The following is a 21,003-nucleotide window of genomic DNA, read 5'->3' on the forward strand; positions in this document are numbered from 1 at the left end:
CTTGTAATTTAAAGGTAGAAGATTATAGGCCAGGTGCGGTTGCTCATGTCTGTAATCCCAGCACTTTGGGAGGCCGAGGTGGGATCACTTGATGCCAGGAGTTCCAGACCAGCCTGACCAACATGGTGAAACCCATCTCTATTAAAGAAAAAAAAAATTAGCTGGGTGTGGTGGTGCTCACCTGTAGTCCCAGCTACTCAGGAGGCTGGAGGCACGAGAATCGCTTGAACCCAGGGGCGGAGGTTGCAGTGAGCTGAGATCGTACCACTGCACTCCAGTCTGGGTGACAGAGCGAGACCTTGTCTCAAAAAAAAAAAAAAAAGGTTACAGTATTTTTTAAAATTTAGACATCACTAAGGACACAAAAGATTTATTGATATAAGCATAGTTCTGATAACTAAGATGAGTCACTAAATTTCTAAGATAATAGAATGAGCATACTGTTTACTACTCAGAAAAACATCTGCTTGCTATATTGTAATAGGCTAGAAACAAGGAAACTTCATTCACATAAGAATCTAAGCAAGTCAAATTTTATAAAAGTACATTATGAGCAAAGCAAAAAACAATATTAAAGACCTATAAATCAAAGATCATTCAACAAAATACAAGAGTTTTTATACTTTCACAGAAGATAAACACCAAAGGAAACATTTTTCTCCAAGATGTAAGTCATATACAAAATCATGAGAGGTGAGGTGGATGATCTTCATTCCGTGAGGATTTTACTACAGCTGCTTTCTAAAATATCTGATATAGACAGTACTTGGGGACAGGATATCAGATTAGAAGAACTGCCAAGTCTGAACAAACTAGTGATCTGTCTAATTCAGATTTCCATAGCAAATTACAGCCACTTGTTCCTGAAAGAGATCCTATTCATGAAAAATTTCATGGCCAAACAAGAAAGTCTAGGGTTGAAAAGAACTTACTACATAAGAGCAAAAGTTACTTTTCTATTTGCTTTCACTGTGCGTCTCTTTAAAGGCATATAGCATTTGCTTCTACTTTACTAAAAAGGCACCTAAATAAAGGTTAGCTTTAGTCCACAAACTTTATCTTTAGCCAACATCTCAAAGTATAGACTTCGAAAGTCTATACTTAAGATAGCAAGAGAAAAAGAGCTGCTTAAATACCCTGAGGAGTAGTTTTCCAACAAAAGGCCAGTACTTTTCTTTTCAGTGCTTTTCCACCAAAAGGCCAATGTTTAAAATTTATTTATTTATTTATTTTTGAGATGGAGTCTTGCTCTGTCACCCAGGCTGTAGTGCAGTGGCATGATCTTGGGTCACTGCAACCTCTGCCTTCCAGGTTCAAGCGATTCTCCTGCCTCAGCCTTCCGAGTAGCTGGAATTACAGGCATGCGCCACCATGCCCAGCTAATTTTTTTGTATTTTTGGTAGAGACATGTTTCACCACATTGGCCAGGCTGGTCTCAAACTCCTGACCTTGTGATCTGCCTGCCTCGGCCTCCCAAAGTGCTAGCATTACAGGAGTGAGCCACTGAGCCTGGCCATATTTATTTATTTTTTAAAGAGACAGGGTCTTGCTCTCTCACCCAGGCTGAATTGCAGTGGCACAATCACAGCTCAGTGCAGCCTAGAACTTCTAGACTCAAGAAATCCTCCCCACCTCAGCTTCTTCTTTATAGTGGCAGGGGTCTTGCCATCTTGCCCAGGCTGGTCTTAAACTCCTGGCCCCAAGTGATCCTCCTAACTCAGCCTTCCAAAGTGCTGGGATTACAGGCATGAGCCACTGCCCCCAACTGAAAAGGCTAATTCTTAATCTGATAACAGGTCAGAAATCTCTATTCATCTTCATTAGAAAGGGATTCAGATAAAATAACTACACAACACACTTGAAGGCTAAAATTAGTCAACATGAAGTGCCACACTTGGGGAATGACTTTCCTTATTCAGGTCACTTTCTTGCTTGTTTTGGCATGCCAACTCAAATTCTGCAGTTTCCATTTCTGTTTAAACCTGGAATCCAAACTCAATTGAGATACTCTAGTTCAGGGATCCCTAACCCCTGGGCTGTGGCCAGTACAGTGGCCTGTTAGGAACCAGGCACACAACAGGAGGTGAACAGCTACCAAGCAAGAATTACCCCCTGAGCTCTGCCTCCTGCCAGATCAGCAGGGCATTAAGGTTCTCATACGAGTGCAAACCCTACTGTGAACTGCACATGTGAGGGATCTAGAGTGCATGCTCCTTATGAGGTGGAACTGTTTCATCCCAAAACGACCCCCCATCCCCCCAACACACAATTCTTCCATGGAAAAATTGTCTTCCATGAAACTGGTCCCTGGTGCCAAAAAGGTTGGGGACTGCTGCTCTAGTTAACAAAGCTAAAACAAAGTCTTACCTTAAGGCTTTCCTCAGTGTCTCTATACAGGCCACTATGATCTTGGGATTCTTATTGTCCAAGCCTTTTAGGAGCTCTTCTTGCACAGCCTCTCCTTTCTCAATCTCTATGTACATAAGACAGATCTCTATGCCCAGCTCCTTGGCTTTGGCTTTAGGTTGATTGAACACCTTACTTACAACACCTGACACAACTTCTCCTGTGGTTCTGTAACATATTATAAAGAACAAAAACCCCACTTAAGTAGTAAGAATTGGAAAAAGGTCACGGAAAGGGGGTGTACGAGTACTTTTACAAATGCTAGAAATACAGTAAATGAGTCTTTAATTTTTAAATTTATGTTCAAGAATATTTTAAAAACTTACGTTAACCATAAAATTTTAAGACATGTCATAGCAGGCATAGTAACAGTTTATAAATGTAGAAAATTCAAACAAAAAATTAAAGATCCCTTGAAATCCCACCACCCAGAGAAAACTACTTTCAACTTTTTGATATCCCTCCTTCCAGACCTTTCTCTAAGTGTGTGTATATGGACATACAAATATACTTTACAAAAGTAGGGTTACAGAATGCTTGCTTTCAATTTTTTTTTTTTTTTTTTTTTTTAAAGAGACAGGGTTGGTCGGGTGTGGTGGCTCATGCCTGTAATCCCAGCACTTTGGGAGGCTGAGGCGGGTGGATCACCTGAGGTCAGGAGTTCAAGACCAGCCTGACCAAAATGGAGAAACCTCATCTCTACTAAAAATACAAAATTACTCAGGTGTGGTGGCGCATGCCTGTAATTCCAGCTACTCAGGAGGCTGAGGCAGGAGAATCACTTGAACCTGGGAGGTGGAGGTTGTGGTGAGCCAAGATCGCGCCATTGCACTCCAGCCAGGGCAACAAGTACGAAACTCTGTATCAAAAAGAAAAGAAAAAAAAAAAAATAGAGACAGGGTCTTGTGCTGTCACCCAGTTGGAGTGCAGTGGTGGGATTATAGCTCACTGTGACCTCAAACTCCTGGGCTCAAGCGATCTTCCTGCCTCAGCCTCCTGAGTAGCTAGGACTACCGGCACATGCCACTGCATCTGGGCAAAAAAATTTTTTAAGTCGTTTTAAACACTTTTTAGGAAAAGAGAATTTCTTCACAGAGGGAACGGATATGTACCTTTAATAATAAAAGACTACTCTTGACTCCTTGATATGACTTTTCAATAACTTTACTGCTTTGAATCTCTTCTAAATGAAATGAAACCTACACTACCGGGAATCAGAAGAACTGAGTGGGTTGAGATTACATGCAGCATTTATCAAAAAACAGCTTCTAGTATCAGAAGAGAAATTAAAAAGTGATAGTTTTACTAATGGTAAAGGAAACCCAGTGATGCCAGTTAACCAAATTGTCAAATTAATGATGATCTTTATTGGTATAATCTTTGAAGTAAGTCAAGTATATATTTCTTGTGGAAGTAAGTCAAGTGTTTCAACTTTTTTTTTGTATGGAGGGTTCCTTTCAATGACACAGAGACTAGAGTTAGGAAAATCAGGTCTATGAGGTATGGGATAGTAGGATGACTAGAAATCTGTCATTCACAGATCAAGTTAAACTGGCCAGGAGTCACTGAGGTTGTTTAGTAAGCATTACCTCCCCCAAGAAATAAAAATGCCTAATGAACAAAGGGAGAAAGACATGATTCTAACATCACCTATCTAACAACCCTTGTAAAAAATTTAGTTTTCTATAATGCCCAAATGTCTTCAGTGAAATTCTGATAATTCCTTTGCTGACAATCTCTCAGTTTCTTTTTGAAGTTACTAAAGACTCTTCCTTTTAGTTTAGAATAATTCCCATACAAAAAGCTTAAAAGGAAAACCACTTGGTCATCAAACCTTAAGGTAAACCCTCAAAATATTATTTCTAATTTACTCCTCTACAGATCTCATGTGCCATTTAGATTTCTGAGAATAAAGACTGAATGAAAAACAAGTATCAAGAAACTACGAAAGTAAGAAAATTCATCTATTCTAAAACTGCTAATAACTAAGGACAGTGATCTACAAACATACATTATGTAACACCAAACAGGGGTTTTTATCAGTAAAGTTGGAAAGAAAGTACTTACTTTCCTGCTACATGGGCATTTTCAACATAAACAAGTGCAGCTTCTAATCCTTTCAATTGAACCACTGCATTGGAATCAGTGACAAATTTTTTGATCAATCCTAAAAATTTGGACCACTCTGGGCTCTTTTCATCCTTTATTTTCTGGAAGATCTTCAGGGCCTCTTCATACCCACTTAACCTTGCTTTCCACAGCTAAAAGAAAAGTAGTATTTTGAAACAAAACATAATTTAATGATACTATCATCTACTGTTAATCTGTGGGGGGAGGGTGTGAGAGTAGAAATGAATACCCTATGTCAGGTAATGTAAACAAAGGACCCCATGACTAGAAACGAAAAAAGAGTTTAAGAAATTGGCAGTTTTCAAAAAAGATTAGCTAATAAACTTCTTACAAGTGTTTAGTGTTTATGATACTCTGCCATTCATAATAGGCCATTATAAATGAATCTCACATTGTATCTAAGAATTACTTATTACTTCTTTATAATATTGTATTAAAGATGTGATAACTCAAACATGAGAAATCACCCTGATGAAACTGCCCCATCTCCAAAGTATATGCTGTTTTTTGGTTCTATTTTTGTATAATCATTAGGTAGCTTTATATTACACTGTATATTAATTTCAGCTAGTAGATTCCGGACATTTTTACTGAGGTATTCTTTTTTCATTAATTTATTCAACAGGTGTTTAATAAATAAAAATCAATTAAGCTCTGGCCCTTGTGGAGCTTACACTCCAGCAGGAGGGGACATTAAGCTATAATACAAATAAATTTAAAACTAACAAAGCATTAAGTACTACAAAGGAGAAGCAACTTGGTGCTATGAAAGTATATATTATAAAAGGCTTTGTCTTAGTGTTAAGAAAAAATTTCCTGAGAAATGGTAACTGAGCTGAGCCCTGAAAGATAAATTAGGAACTAATCAGGAAAGAGTGGCAAAAGGGGAGACAGAACATTCCAGAAGGAACAGTATACTCCAAGGCCCTATGACAGCAGGGAATATGGTATTTTCCACTCCTATAAAGAAAGAGAGGGGAGCATGGTACAAAGTAAGCTGGAGAGGATTGGAAAAGGCCAGATCATGCAGGACTATGAAGGCCAAATAAAAGATTCCACTCATTATTCTAAGAGCAATGGGAAAGCAATGAAATGATTTGGGGGCAGTTAAATGAGAAGTTAGTTCGTGGGATGATCGAATTTGCATTTACTGTGTTAAGCATTAGTAAAGAATTAGATGTTTGTCCTCAACACTATTAGATCAAAGAGACAGAAGGATCAACATATGATTGAAAAACAGAAATAATTTACATGTTATTTGTTTAATGTAATTAAAAATGTAATTGAAAATGTAATTGAATTGATTCAATAATTGAATCAATTCAATTGATCCAATTATTGAATCAATTGAATTGATCCAATTATTGAATCAATTGAATTGATCCAATTAATGTAATTGAAAATGTAATTTGGGGCAGGTGCTATGCTCACAGAAAAAAAACTGTTCCTTCTAAGGAAGGAATGCTGCCTAACCCACTATAAGATGCATTCATTAGGAAGAAGGCATTACCTATTCTGCAAAATTAGAGTGAAGTATAACATAAATTAACATCATAGTTGAACATTTACTAACCAATTTAAACCAGATTTATTTTTTTATTTTTTAAAATTGGGCAACATCTCATTCTATAAAGTAGAATGAGTGTTCCCTAAACAGATTTAACATCTCTATGCTTTAAGTTTCAAAAACACACAATAAATGCTCAAAAAATGGGAAAAATAAAGTACCAAATCACACGAGATTGAAAAACTCTTAGCACATATTAACCAATCAAAAATCGGTAAGTCTAAGATTTATCTATATTGTCTGCCCCTTTCAGTGAGAATATACAATATCTACCAAAAAAAGCATTATAGTTAACGATTCTAAATAAGTTCCAAAATTCTCCAATTTTTGTTGCAATTTAATGTACTACATAACCAACAATTTCTATGCGAATTAGAATAAAAACCAACTAGCTCACTTTTAATCTGGCCTTATCTGAAGAGCTACATGTTGATTTTTGATACAGTATTCGGCCTTGGCTAATTTATTACGTAGGATGAAGGAGTGGTTCTGTGGAGGATATAGGGACCATGGCTCCAAATTTCTACTCTACATAGGTAGAACTGTATGTATACAACTGTGTAAGTTAGTATATTTTATTCAGTATTTTTAATCAACAACCATAAATCCTGAATACTCAGATTCAAAACAAACTTTAAAAGAACTGTCAAGAACATAAAGGGGTAAACCTGAGGACTTGGAGTAGAATAAATTTACAAGAAGAAATGAAATTCTAAAATCTACCAGATGGTAGATGTTTGTTTAAAATGATTAAAAATGAAGATGTTTGTTTAAAATGATTAAAAATGAAAGAAACTAGAGGTATAGTTGGGGAAAAAATAAGATAATCTGAAAGGATGCCCACCAAATAATGACATGATGTAATAAATTGTATCTTACTAGCATAAACTAGAAAATAAAGATTGGTAGATTCTGAGGGTAAATATTGGAATGCTGATCACATAAATCAGAGAACCTAAAAAATGCTGGATTTCTAAGGCCAAATTCAGAACACATCTCAAAAGAAGAGTCTCTATATAATAAAATATTAGTAAGTACTTAGGTACCAGAAGTATATTGTACTGTATATAGAAGGAGATGAAAAAACTAGCCAGTTACTTTTTATAGATACCACTTACTTTTCACTTCACTAATATCTTTTCTTTGAATTCTTTCCAGAGACAAAAAAATTTTTAGTTGAGCTACAGAAACCTATTTTCAATGAGAAAAAATAACATATCTAACAAGGCATCAGTATTTTTGAAACTGCCAATGTTTTCACACACTTCTAAGTAAGATGATAGTATAACTGCTGACAAAACAAGCCAACGACACTGAAAATCGAATTCCAGAAGAATCTTACCTTGTGTTCACATTTCTGATCAACTGGCAGTTTCAACCACTCACTGTCATCTCCCATTGTGCTTCCAGGTTTTCCTTAGAATTAAGAGTATTTCCTGGTCAGATAAAGGTAGAAACCTGCTTAGCAACCAGGCAGTCTCTTAAGACAAAAATAACTTTTCTGAGATTATTATTTTATCATTCATGCAACAACAAGAGTAAAAATCCCATTCTTTCGTCAGATCCCCACTTAATTCAATTAACAGGACTTTTTTTTTTTTTTTTTTTTTGAGACGGAGTCTCACTCTGTCACCCAGGCTGGAGTGCAGTGGCGCGATCTCCGCTCACTGCAAGCTACACCTCCTGGGCTGACGCCATTCTCCTGCCTCAGCCTCCCGAGTAGCCGGGACTACAGGCACCCGCCACCACGCCCGGCTAATTTTTTTGTATTTTTAGTAGAGACTGGGCTTCACCATGTTAGCCAGGACAGTCTCGATCCTGACCTCGTGACCCACCCGCCTCGGCCTCCCAAAGTGCTGGGATTACAGGCGTGAGCCACCGCGCCCGGCCAATAGAATTTTTTTTTTAAAGTCACTCAAAAGACAGGACACAGTGGTGGCTCATGCCTGTAATATCAGCACTTTGGGAGGCTGAGGTGGGCAGATCACCTGAGATCAGGAGTTCAAGACCAGTCTGGTCAACATGGTGAAATCCCGTCTCAACTGAAAATACAAAAATTAGGTGGGTGTGGTGGTGCAGGCCTGTAGTCCCATCTACTCGGGAGTCTGAGACAGGAGAATCGCTTGAACCTGGGAGGAGGAGGTTGCAGTGAGCCAAGATTGTCCCACTGCATTCCAGCCTGGGCGACAGAGTGAGACTCCATCTCAAAAAAATAAAGTCACTCAAAAAATATAAATATAAATATATTCCAGTCTGGGCAACATTGTGGAACCCCATCTATACTAAAAACACAAAAATTAGCCAGGCATAGTGGTGTGTGCCTGTAGTCCCAGCTACTCGGGAAGCTGAGGTGGGAGGACTGCTTGAGCCCAAGAGACAGAAGTTGCAGTGAGCTGTGATCATGCCACTACACTCCAGCATGGGCAACAGAGCAAGACCCTGTCTCAAAAAAAACCAAAAATTTGTTTTCTAAAAAATGATGCTTTTATATTTTCCCAAATGAGAACTTCTTAGATATAAAACGAAGCTAGAATAAAACTGAATTGCTGAGCTAAATGGCCTTTTAAAAGGCCAAGAAAAAAGTTTTGGAAAAAGTCATACTTTCACCTAGAATTACTTATAGAAAATAATCAATATGGGGGTCGGGTGTGGTGGCTGACGCCCGTAATCCCAGCAGTCTGGGAGGCCGAGCCGGGCGGATCACGAGGTCAGGATCGAGACCATCCTGGCTAACACGGTGAAATCCCATCTCTACTAAAAACACAAAAAATTAGCCGGGCTTGGTGGCTGGGGCCTGAGTCCCAGCCACTCTAGAGGCTGAGATAGGAGAATGGCGTGAACCCGAGAGGCGGAGCTTGCAGTGAGCCGAGATCGCACTGCACTCCAGCCTGGGCGACAGACTCCGTCTCAAAAAAAAAAAAAAAGAAAAGAAAAGAATCAATATGTAAAAATGTTGATGATGCCAAGCTCCCTAATTCTAGCAAACATGACTAGTCAATGTTTACATAAACAAGTACAAAATTAAATCCCTGAATGAACCTTTATACATATTCTTTATGTAAACCATGTTTTTAAGTGAGGTTTAAAGTCAACATCCATTTAATAACTTTATGCTACCTATCTTCTTTTTTTTGAGACAGCGTCTTGCTCTGTCGTCCAGGCTGGAGTGGAATGAACACGATCTTGGCTCGCTGCAACCTCTGCCTCCTGGGTTCAAGCGATCCTTCCACCTCTGCCTCCTGAGTAGCTAGGAGTTGCTGGGACTGCAGGTGTGCACCACCATGCTCAGCTAATTTTGAAATTTTTTGTAGAGACAAGGTCTCGTTATATTGCCCAGACTGGTCTCGAACTCCTGGGCTCAAGTGATCCCACTGATCGTGAGCCACCGCACCCATCCCTATGCTATCTATCTAGACAACACCTTTTTCTTATTATAAAAGTAATGTGTGTAAACTGCAGAAAATTTAGTAACTACAGAAAAAAATCTAAGTATTAAAATACAATTTTACCACCACCTAATAGCCATGATGAACACTAAAGTACGTATCCACCTGACTCCTTCCAGTTTTTTTTCAATACACATGTAGTAATATAAATCATATGAAAAAGACAGGCATAATCCCCTTATAACATTTTTGTTATATGATCACAAACATTTTCCCAGATTTGAGAATATGATGTTTAAAGTCTACATAGCACTCCATTTTACAAATGTACCATAATTACCAACCCTACCATTGGACATTTAAATTGTTTCCAATTTTTCTTTTTCATTTTTGAGACAGGGTCTCACTCTGTCACCCAGGCTGGAGTGCAGTGGTGTGATCACAGCTCATTGCAACCTTGACATCCTGGGCTCAAGTGATCCTCCCAACCTCCGCCTCCCGGGTTCAAGTGATTCTTTTAACTTAGCCTCCCAAGGAGCTGGGACTACAGGCGCATGTCACCATGCCCAACTAATTTTTTAGTTTTTTGTAGAGATGGGGTCTTACTATGTTGCCCAGGCTGGCCGATTTTTCAATATTATTAATAACATAGAAGAGGTCCTCCGCAATTCTCCATCCCTAGTTTTGGCCTGACATAAAATATGTTTTCAATAAATATTTGTTTATTGAATATATACTCTGGTAATATCTATTCTGAATCAGGCACGGTGCAAAGTACTTTTTAAACATGCTAATTCACTTTGTACTGACATCAACTACGTGAAGGAAAGATATTCTCATTTTACACACTAGCTTCACAAATATTAAGTAACCCGCCAAAACAACAAAACTGGTAAGCAATGAAATTAAACTAAGATTCATAGTCTATGCTTCTTCCTTTACATTTTGTTCCCTCCCATGGCAAAGAAGAAAATGTCCCAGAGAAAGATGGAATTGTAAAAGTTTATTAGGATATGTGGAACTTTCATTAAGATTTTTCTTCAAAATCCCTAGGATTGCCATGAAACAGCAGCAGTGTAATTTAAAGGAGTCAGGAGAATCTGCAGGAACTCAAATACACCAATGATGGGAGACGGAATAGTTTAACAGTCTGGAAAACAGTATGGCATTATCAGATACACATGCCCTACCACCCAGCAACTCCATTCCTAGGTGTATAGCCTAGAAACTGATGCAAATTACACCAGAAGACCTATATAGGGATAGTCATAGCAATGTTGTTCATAGTAGTCAAAAGCTGGAAACAGTTCACATGTTCATCAAACTGTGCTTTTCAAACTCAGGACCAGTCTTCCCCCTACCACCCCCACCAACTGAATACTAGTATGTCTGTAAAATACAATAAAAATTATTATACCTCTGTATTTTTTAAGTTGAATGCCAAATGGTCCAGCTGCTGTGAATGCAAAATGGTCTAGCTGCTGTGTAAAACCATTTGGAAGTTTCTCAAAAAGTTAAAAGTATCATATAGGGATGAGCAGACTGATCTGGATTTTATAAACAGATATAAGAACCAAGTTTTTGCTACACAGTAGAGTTTGATGCCTAAAGAGCAAATAAAATTGCCAACAAAGAGAAGCATTAAGAAGATTAATTTGAACTATACATAATGCTTGCTGTGGTTTATTTGATCTAGTCCCTAGTAAAGACACATATTCAGAAATTTCAATTATTCAGAGCTCTCAGATTTTATCCCAGTCTAAAACTGAGGCAAAGACAAGGAGGTCAGCTAAAGTAAGTATGTTTTACAGACATATTATAATCATATACCGCTGATCTAAAAATGTCTTCCTAAGAGCTCAAATACCATATAGTCCATGCTATTGCTGAAAAGGTTTAGGCGTAATTGCTTATTTTTAGACGAGAGGTTAAGAAATGTTTTCAAGGTTATACATGAAGGCAGAACTTAGAATAAATTCCAAATTGTCTGATTTTTCAGTTTAGTGTTCAAATAAATAACAAATTTCCTATTAAATATGCACTATATCCCATCATAAAAGAGACCCCAAAATCTGTGCATTTTCTCATTAACCAACCAGTTAAAAGGGACAGAGAGATTAAGTCATAAGCAATACTAGAGCTGGGCCTAGAACCTATGTCTCCTACTTCTCAGTCTGTCTCTCTTCCCTACAACCCATGGGCCCAAGTGTGGTGTCTTTTTAGTTTAAATTCCTGTATTTTGATAGTCTATAAGAGTAATTACAGAGCTACCGTACAGATTATTTTCTCTTCTACTTAGAGAAAAACCACTGGCAGTACGACTATTTTATGGCAAATTCCCAAGCTCTTGACCTACAAAAGCTCTTCACTATCACAATACAAGAGATCTGAATTTGATTACCATTCCTGGACTCTCACCTCTGGCTAAGGAGATGCTATTGCAGAAGCACAGAATGATTTTAACAGAAGTTTGAGAAAAACTTCTGCTCCATCAAAAAGCAACCCATTTGAATGACCACTGAGTGCGATGATAGGCTCATAAAAAAAAAAAAAAGAAATTATTTTTTAAAAAAAGCAATGCATACACATGCCCAGAAATCTACTCAAACCATGTCTAGGAAGGACAACTGGATTAAAGAAACACAACAACTATGTAACTGTCATAGAAAACTTAAGATTTTTATTACTTAACCAAAATCTGACAAAATCCCATCTCTGAGTAGCAGGTGGCAAAAATGACAACACTTTCCCTCAAATTAAAAAAAAACCTCACTGTCTCCAGGTATTTCCCATTAACAAGGACAAGTGTTATCCTCTTGCCGGAGTATTCTGCATTACCAGGCGGCCAGAAATCTGAACAGTTTTCTAGCAGATTATCTCAAACTTCGGTGTGTTTGCTTTCCTAATCTTGGGACAGTGGCGTCCCACAAATTCCTTCAGAGATGGAGAGGGGTAAAGAGCTGTCTCTTTCACATTGTGCTCTTTCTATCAGGAGGAAAGGTTAACTGGACTCTTCCTAAGAGATGATCACTGTCAACATATCCAAAAGGGGTACGGGATACCACCAACACAGGCCTCTGGAGAGACAGCTAAACCTGGCTGTGAATTAGGACAACTTGGAGTTACTGCTCGACTGTACCAAGGTAGCTGAAAACCTAATGCTTACTCATCCCAAAGCTACCAAGGTCTTCAAATACCAGGGTAAGGATCCAAGGCCCAGAGAGATTCAGCTCCACCCATTCAGCTCAAATGGGTTATACTCTGGTAAAAGCAACCCTCTCCTCACCCCAAGTAAGAACCAGGTGGGGGCAAAGCCAGGTCGTGGGCACTGCTCACCCACTGCATGCCCAAACAAGCACCCTACGACTGCTGTCACCACCCAGAAGTAGAGCAGATACCCTGGCTTTAGCTCACTGCAGCCGGCATTGTTTACGCTCTTTCGCCGCCTTAGCCTCTGATAGGCCAGGAAAGTCCCCAGTACTGTCCACTAGGACTTGCAGCACGGTCGCGGGATGCTTGCCCTTTGCCCGTGGTTTGACACTTACGCTCCCCGGGCAGGGAGAGGTCAGGGAAGCTAAGGTCCGAACAGGATCAGCAGGAATACCCGGCAGGCGGCGGCGGCAGCATTGGTGCTGCGGACCGCTGGGAAACGCCTCCTCCGAGGGCGGGGCCCGGAGCGCCACTGTCAGAGTGCCCGCCCCACCCTCAGCTCCCCTCTCCGCACACTCTGAAAGCTTAAAGGGGCCGCAGTGTATCTTCGCCCAGAGGTTTGCAGGCCTCAGGCGCTGCTTCCAGGTCATAGGCTTTCCCAGGCAAGAGGCAAATGATGGACCAACTAGGAAGACTACTGCAGATGGGTGGACCTCTTTTTTTGGTAGTATTACACGTAATATTCCAGAAACAAAGGAGATGACCAGTTCCCACTATCACAATCCTAATCCCTCCTCCAAGGGTGAAAAAAATTACTGCAGGTAACAGCCAAAGCATCAAGGTAGATACATAGCCCCTCATTATATGTAAGCTGCTTACTTCATTAACCTCCTTTGGACTCGAGCAGTTCTTCAAATGGCAACTCAAAGGCCTGGAAAAGATCCTACAATGCTCCACCTCACCTTTTCACGGAATTTGTTCTTTACAAAACTGGAGGAATCCTGGACAATGATACAAGGTGGGCAGGAAGGTAATAGAAGGTGAAATAGAAAAATACCAGCCTGGGCAACAAAGTGAGACCCCATCTCTACAAAAAATAAAAAATTAGCTGGGCATGGTGGTACAAGACTAGTCCCAGCTACTCCGGAGGCTGAGGTGGGAGGATCCTGAGCCCAGGACTAGGCTGCAGTGAGCCAGATTGCACCACAGCACTCCACCCTGAACAACTAACCAAAACCCTACCTCTATAAAAGAAAAAAAGAAAAATAACCTTCCCCATCTTGTGTGTAAAATGTGATCTTTCAAAAATTGACCTAAAAGTCAGCATAAATAAATGTACAAGTCTATGTAAGTAATCTTGCATGCCAATACAATTGTAATGTGCAATCATGTAATTTAATATGAAGAGTTCTTAAGAAAATTGTAGTAGAAACGGCATTAATATTTCAAGGAGTTAAGTCCTAGTCTCTGAGATCTCCAAAGGTTAGCAACTAGTTTTAATTTTCTTTTTGTAGGAGGAGTTTGTCCTGAATCCTAGTTTACAAGGTTTGACTGCATTTTGTGTCTCCCATCATACCAACAGGAAAGATATGTGCTTTTTTTAAGTCCATATTACTCCACCTAATTTAGATGAATCAACACACCTCCTTAAAGCCTTGGGCCATCATCAGATCAGTACAGGAATCAATGTAGTAAGCTTAAAGACCATTTGTAAGTAACCCAATTTCTCCTATCCACAACAGGAATAAAGCAGAAATTTAAGAATCCAAAGAACAGTTATGAAGATTGCTCCACCAGGGAGCAGACTCAGGTTACTCTTATTCTGAAGGTTTTAGAGAACCCTAAGCTAAAGTTGCCAAGTATCTTTTCCTTACTTGGGTGGGGGCGGGGTAGATAAATAAAGTTGCCAAGTAAAAAATGGATTCAGATTAAAATAGTCTGATTTTTGAACTGCCAAGACAGTCTCATTCTACAATGCATTTAACTGTAAAGAATACCTCTGAATTAGGTAATTAAGACCTTCGTTCATTATATTCCCATCAAGTTTAACTGTTCTGAGAGTAATGGTTTGCAGATCAGCCTTTCTCATCAGATTGTGAGTTCCTCAAGGGCAAGGGCTGGAATGTATCTTAATTATCTTTTTCTCCCAATGTGTGATACAAAATAAGTACCCAACAAATATTTATTACAAGAGGTATGACCAACATTTTCTGTTACATAGCATTCTAGTGACATAGGACTTCAGTTAACTGCAATAAACATAGTACAATGAGTGTATGTGTGTATGCACACACAAATGGATAATACCCTGTGCTGTGCTTATGAGCGAATTAAACATTTTAAAAATTAGAGAAAAAAATCTACTAACAGTCACAAAAAAAGCCAAATACTGTATGATCCCACTTTTATGAGGTATGCAGTCAAATTCATGAATTCATAGAACCAGAAAGCAGAATGGTAGTAAACAAAGATGGGGTGGGGGTGTGGCTTGGGAGGGGGATAAGAGAAATATTTAGATACAGAGTTTCAGATTAGCAAGATGAGAAAGTTCTGGAGATCGGTTTCATAACGATGTGAATATACTTAACACTATTGAACTGTACACTTAAAAATGGTTAAGATGGTAAATTTTATACTATTGTTTTTTACCATACACAAAAAATGAGACATTCGTCTATACAAAAATTGCTTTGCAAATATTTAAAGAAAACAAAAGATGATATGGAAGACAGAAGTAAATATATAAATACAGTTGACCCTTGAACAACATGGATTTGAACTGCACGGGTTGACTTGCATGTGAATTTTCTTCTGCCCCTGTCACCCTAAAGACAGCAAGACCAACCCCTCCTCTTCCTCAGCCTATTCGACATGAGGATGATGACAAGGATGAAGACCTTTATGATGATCCACTTCCATTTAATGAATAGTAAATATATTTTCTACTTACTGGGCAATAAAGTGAGACCCTGTCTCTAAAAATAAATACAAAAAATTATCTGGGCCTGGTGGCACATGCCTGTTAGTCCCAGCTACTCGGGAGGCTAAGGTAGAAGGATTGCCTGAGCCCAGAAAGAGTGAGCCAAGAGGGGACCACAACACTCCACCCTGAACGATGGAGCGAGAAAAAATATTTTTCCTCCTCCTGATTTTCTTAACATTTTCTTTTCTCTAGCTTACTTTACTGTAAGAATACAATATATAATACATATACAAAATATGTGTTAAACAATTATGTTATCAATAAGGCTTCTGGTCAACAGTAGGCTATTAGTAAAGTTTTGGGGGAGTCTAAAGTTATATGTGAAGTTCCCACTGCACAGGGGGATCCCTAACGTTGGCATTGCTCAAGGGTCAAATGTGCCAATGTGGAAGAAATCCATTAAGTTTTAAGAAGAAATTTGCAAGACAGTATATGAAGTCTAATTCCTTTTTTGTATGTGTATGTGTGTGTGTGTGTGTGTGTGTGTGTGTGTGTGTCTATCTCACATACACATTTACATATGCATTTGTGTAGGCTGATAATGACCCCTAAAGAAATCACGTTGTAATCCCTGGGACTTGTAAATGTTACTTTATTTGGAAAAAGGGTCTTTGCAGATGTGATTAAATTAAGGATCTTGAGATGGGGGGATTACCCTGGATTATCTGGGTGGGTAAAGGCAATCACATATATCATTACGGGCAAGACAGAGGGAGATTTGACCCAATGGAGAAAGTGATATGAAGAGGGATCAGAGAAAGATTAGAATAGAGTAGGCCGGGCACGGTGGCTCACGCCTGCAATCCCAGAACTTTGGGAGTCCAAGGCGGGCAGATCACAAGGTCAGGAGGTCGAAACCATCCTGGCTAACACGGTGAAACCCCGTCTCTATTAAAATACAAAAAATTAGCCAGGCGTGGTGGCAGGCACCTGTAGTCCCAGCTACTCGGGAGGCTGAGGCAAGAGAATGGCATGAACCTGGGAGGCGGAGCTTGCAGTGAGCCGAGATGGCACCACCGCACTCCAGCCTGGGCAACAGAGCAAGACTCCGTCTCAAAAATAAAAAATAAAAAAAAGATTAGAATAAAGTATTGAAAGATGGCCACAGGCCTAGGAGTGCCAGCAGCCACCAGAAGCTGGAAAAGGCAAGGAACTGATTCTTTCCTAGGGGCTCTGGAGGGAGTGTGGCCCTGCTGACTGACACCCTGATGTAGGTCCATAAGACTCATTTTGGATTTCTGGCCTCCATACTGTGAGAGAATAAATCCTGTTTTTTTAAGCCACCAAGTTTGTGGTCATTTGTTACAGCAGCCATAGAAAACTAGGACATCATTGTACATGTTTGAATGCACATAAACATTTTCTGGAAGGATCTATAGAAAATTATTAACCACGGGCCGGGGTGGTGGCTCTTGCCTGTAATCCCAGCACTTTGGGAGGCCAAGGTGGGGGCGGATCACGAGGTCAGGAGATCGAGACCATCCTGGCTAACACGATGAAACCATGTATCTACTAAAAATACAAAAAAATTAGCCAGGCATGGTGGCGGGTGCCTGTAGTCCCAGCTACTCGGGAGGCTGAGGCAGGAGAATGGCGTGAATCCGGGAGGCGGAGCTTGCAGTGAGCCGAGATCGCGTCACTGCACTCCAGGCTGGGCAACAAAGCGAGAATCAGTCTCAAAAAAGAAAAAAATTGTTAACCATGGCTACTTCTGAGAGTGTGTCTAAGGGTTAAGCAAAGAAATTTTTTTGAAAAAACTTTTACTTTGAACTTTAATACCCATCCATGCCTTCTGATTTTTAATAATGAGCTTCAGCATCTTTTATAATAACGTTTTTGTATTTTTTATATTATTAAATTTTTTTCATTTACTTTTTCTTTATTTAACTCCCGCTTAGATGATAAATAATGCTTTTAAAAGCTTTAAAACTTTAAAATTCCCACTCAGAGGCTTGAAGTTGGATCATCTGCCTATACTCATCCCATAGGCTACACTTCACTCTCTCTCTTAACATTTTTTGTATACATGATATCTCCTTTGAAAGAAGGAACTGAGTCTTATTCATTATCCCAGCATTGCATAGTGCTTTGTGCTCTAGTGTAAAATTTCTAAAATGGCACCATTTCATCAAGTCACAGAAGTCTTTTTGTTTTTTGTTTTTTGAGACAGGGATTGCTCCATTGCCCAGGCTAGGGTATGGTGGTGCAATAACTGCTCACTCTAGCCTCAACCTCCCAGCCTCATGTGAGCCTCCTGCCTCAGCCTCCTGAGTAGCTAGGACTACTGGGGCATGCACCACCACATCTGTCTAATTTTTAAATTTTTTTGTAGAGACAGGGTCTCACTATGTGGCCCAGGCTGGTCTCGAACTCCCAGGCTCAAGCAGTCCTCCTGCCTCAGCCTCCCAAAGAGTTGATATTACACTTGCGAGCCACCCCACCCAGTCAGAAGTCTTAAATATACAATAAACTTATCCTTTTTTTTTTTTTTTTTTTTTGAGACAGGGTCTTGCTTTGTTACTGAGGCTGGCATGCAGTAGCAGGAACATGGCTCACTGCAGCCTCGACTTCCTGGGCTCTGGCAAAACTTCTGCCTCAGCATCTCATGTGGCTGGGACCACAGGTGTTTGCCACCATGCCCAACTAACTTTTTTACTTTTTGTAGAGATGGGGTCTCACCACTTGCCCAGGCTGGTTTTGAACTCCTGGACTCAAGTGAATTGCCTGCCTCAGCCTCCCAAAGTGCTGGGATTACAGGCATGAACCACTGCGCCTGGTCTTATAAAGAAAATTTTGTAGAATGTGTATTTCAAATGTGTTGAGAAAACAATATATATTTAATAAAATTCTGAAGTAAACCCTTTTCAAAGTGAAAAAAATCACTCAGTAATATTATTTTGAAATTTTCTAAGATTTTTGCCACTGTTTTCCTAGTTACTTTTTTATTATAAGATCCACTAAAAGAGGGTAATTTCATTTTTAGAATCTTTCACTTTGGCAAAGCCATGGCAGTAAAACAGTTGCTTGAAAGAAATCTTACTGTAGAAAGCTCTACTCTAGATTAAATTTAGTGCAAACCTGGAGTCACGTTGAGCTCTGGAGGTAGACAGATTGAGTTGTAAACCTTGCTCTGCCACAAACCAGCTGATCCTCAGTTTTATCAATCATCATAACAATACCATCTTCACGTTGCTCCCTATTTAACACACACTTCTTGAACACGTATTATGTGCCAGGCACTATCCTAAGCACTTCACATGTATTTACTCATTTAATCCTTAAAACCTTGAAGTTGATATTATTATCCCTATTTAATAATGAGGCAATTGAGGCAAACAGAGTAACTTGCCTAACATGACTCATCTAATCATTGTTGTAAAGATTAAATGAGATTTTGCCTTTTACATGTTAAGAATTCCCTCCATAGCCAGGTGTAGTGGCACGCGCCTGTAGTCTCAGTTACTCAAGAGGCTGAGGTGGGAGGACTGCTTGAACCCAGGAGGTTGAAACTATAGTAAGCCATGATTGAGCCACTGCACTGTGGCCTGGGTGACACAGCAAGAGTTTATCTCAAAAAAAAAAAAATTTTTTTCCCACAAATATTCACATTATTCTCCTGTCCTGACAATTGTGCTTGTCAGATAGTGTGAGGCTATTCGGTGTTAGATGCTCATCTAGATGCTGAGTATAGGCTGTGCACCACAATAGCCCTGAGGCAAAGTACAATAAGAGAGTATGACGGAGGAATCTAATCTAGACTGGTGCAGCAGGGTTCAGGGAAGGTCTCCCTGTGAAAGTGATACTCAGGCTGAAAACTAAATGAAATTAATAGGGATTGTCCAAGCAAAGGCAAAAAGTAGGGACAACAGAGAATGTTTCAGGCATGTGTGTGGATCTCTAAAAGATGTAGGCAAGAGTAAAGAACAAAAATATGACCCATGTGGCCAAATAAGAGAAAGGCTGATTGGAAAGGGTCAAATTAAACAAATCCAATGGATTTTATGCAAGTAAGTTGTAGTATTAACAGATTTCATGGCAAATACCAAGCACTCAGTAAACCACAGCTATCATTACTATATTATTGTTATTATTATTAAATCTTTTTTTTTTTGAGACGGAGTCTGGCTCTGTCACCCAGGCTGGAGTGCACTGGCGGATCTCGGCTCACTGCAAGCTCTGCCTCCCGGGTTCACGCCATTCTCCTGCCTCAGCCTCCCAAGTAGCTGGGACTACAGGCGTCTGCCACCATGCCCGGCTAATTTTTGTATTTTTAGTAAAGACGGGGTTTCACCGTGTTAGCCAGGATGGTCTCGATCTCCTGACCTTGTGATCCGCCCGCCTCGTCCTCCCAAACTGCTGGGATTACAGGTGTGAGCCACTGGGCCCAGCTAAGTAGTAGTATTAACAGATTTCATGGCAAATACCAAGCACTCAGTAAACCACAGCTATCATTACTATATTATTATTATATTATTATTATTATCATCATCATTATTGAGATGGAGTTTTGCTCTTGTTGCCCAGGCTGGAGTGCAATGGCACAATCTTGGCTCACTGCAACCTCTGCCTCCTGGGTTCAAGTGATTTTCCTGCCTCAGCCTCCTGAGTAGCTGGGATTACAGGCGTGTGCCACCACATCCAGCTAATTTTGATATTATTAGTAGAGATGGTGTTTCACCATGTTGGCCAGGCTGGTCTTGAAAGCCTAACCTCAGGTGATCCACCCAGCTTGGCCTTTTACTATATCATTATAAGCATCATCCCAGTGTCATTGAGAGACTTTAGGTTGATTTCAGACTTAAACAAACCTATATTTCAGTCCTTTGATGTAAGAGTGGGCTAACTTGGCCTGGTGCGGTGGCTCACATTTGTAATCCCAGCACTTTGGGAGGCCAAGACGGGCAGATCACTTGAGATCAGGAGTTCAAAACCAGCCTGGCCAACATAGCGAAACCCTATCTCTACTAAAAATACAAAAATTAGCCAGGCATGGTGGTACATGCCTGCAGTCCCAGCTACTGAGAAGACTGAGGCAGGAGAAACGCTTGAACCTGGGAGGCGGTGGTTGCAGTGAGCTGAGATTGCACCACCGCACTCCAGCCTGGGCAACAAGAGCAAAACTCCATCTCAAAAAAAAAAAAAAAAAAAAAGAGAAGCCTAAGTCGGGTTACAGCCCTTAGGACCAAGTAAGGCAAGTCCTCTCTGGTCTAAAACAAACTGCTTCTCTGGGTGTACAAGCAATCTATTCCTTTTTATCCTATAGAAAGCAGATTCACTATTAAAAAATTATATGCTATTTGGTGATATTCAAGGGGACTATCCATAGGTTTGGAGGAATCTCCCATATTAAACATTGCTCAAAATTTGTAGGCAGCCCTCTA

The 21,003-nt window shown here is 39.9% G+C and overlaps 1 protein-coding gene across 6 annotated transcripts in view; it reads right to left on the bottom strand.

Moving 5' to 3' along the window:
• CKAP5 (cytoskeleton associated protein 5) overlaps positions 1-21,003 on the bottom strand; it is a 102,548-nt gene that overhangs the window by 70,368 nt on the left and 11,177 nt on the right. For 4 of the 6 annotated variants that reach the window (XM_001165890.7, XM_009460332.3, XM_024347088.3 and 1 more), the window contains exons 2-4: positions 7,446-7,539; positions 4,474-4,667; positions 2,368-2,574 (exon numbers count right to left, since the gene is read on the bottom strand). In XM_001165890.7, the coding sequence (XP_001165890.1) occupies positions 2,368-2,574; positions 4,474-4,667; positions 7,446-7,502 (458 nt within the window). In that variant the 5' untranslated portion in view covers positions 7,503-7,539. Of the gene's footprint in view, positions 1-2,367; positions 2,575-4,473; positions 4,668-7,445; positions 7,540-13,034; positions 13,197-21,003 lie in introns of those variants that run through there. The other 2 variants (XM_054661290.2, XM_009460333.5) reach the window with 1 other exon arrangement.

Source organism: Pan troglodytes, chromosome 9 (assembly GCF_028858775.2).
Source record: "Pan troglodytes isolate AG18354 chromosome 9, NHGRI_mPanTro3-v2.0_pri, whole genome shotgun sequence".
Lineage (NCBI taxonomy): Eukaryota > Metazoa > Chordata > Mammalia > Primates > Hominidae > Pan > Pan troglodytes.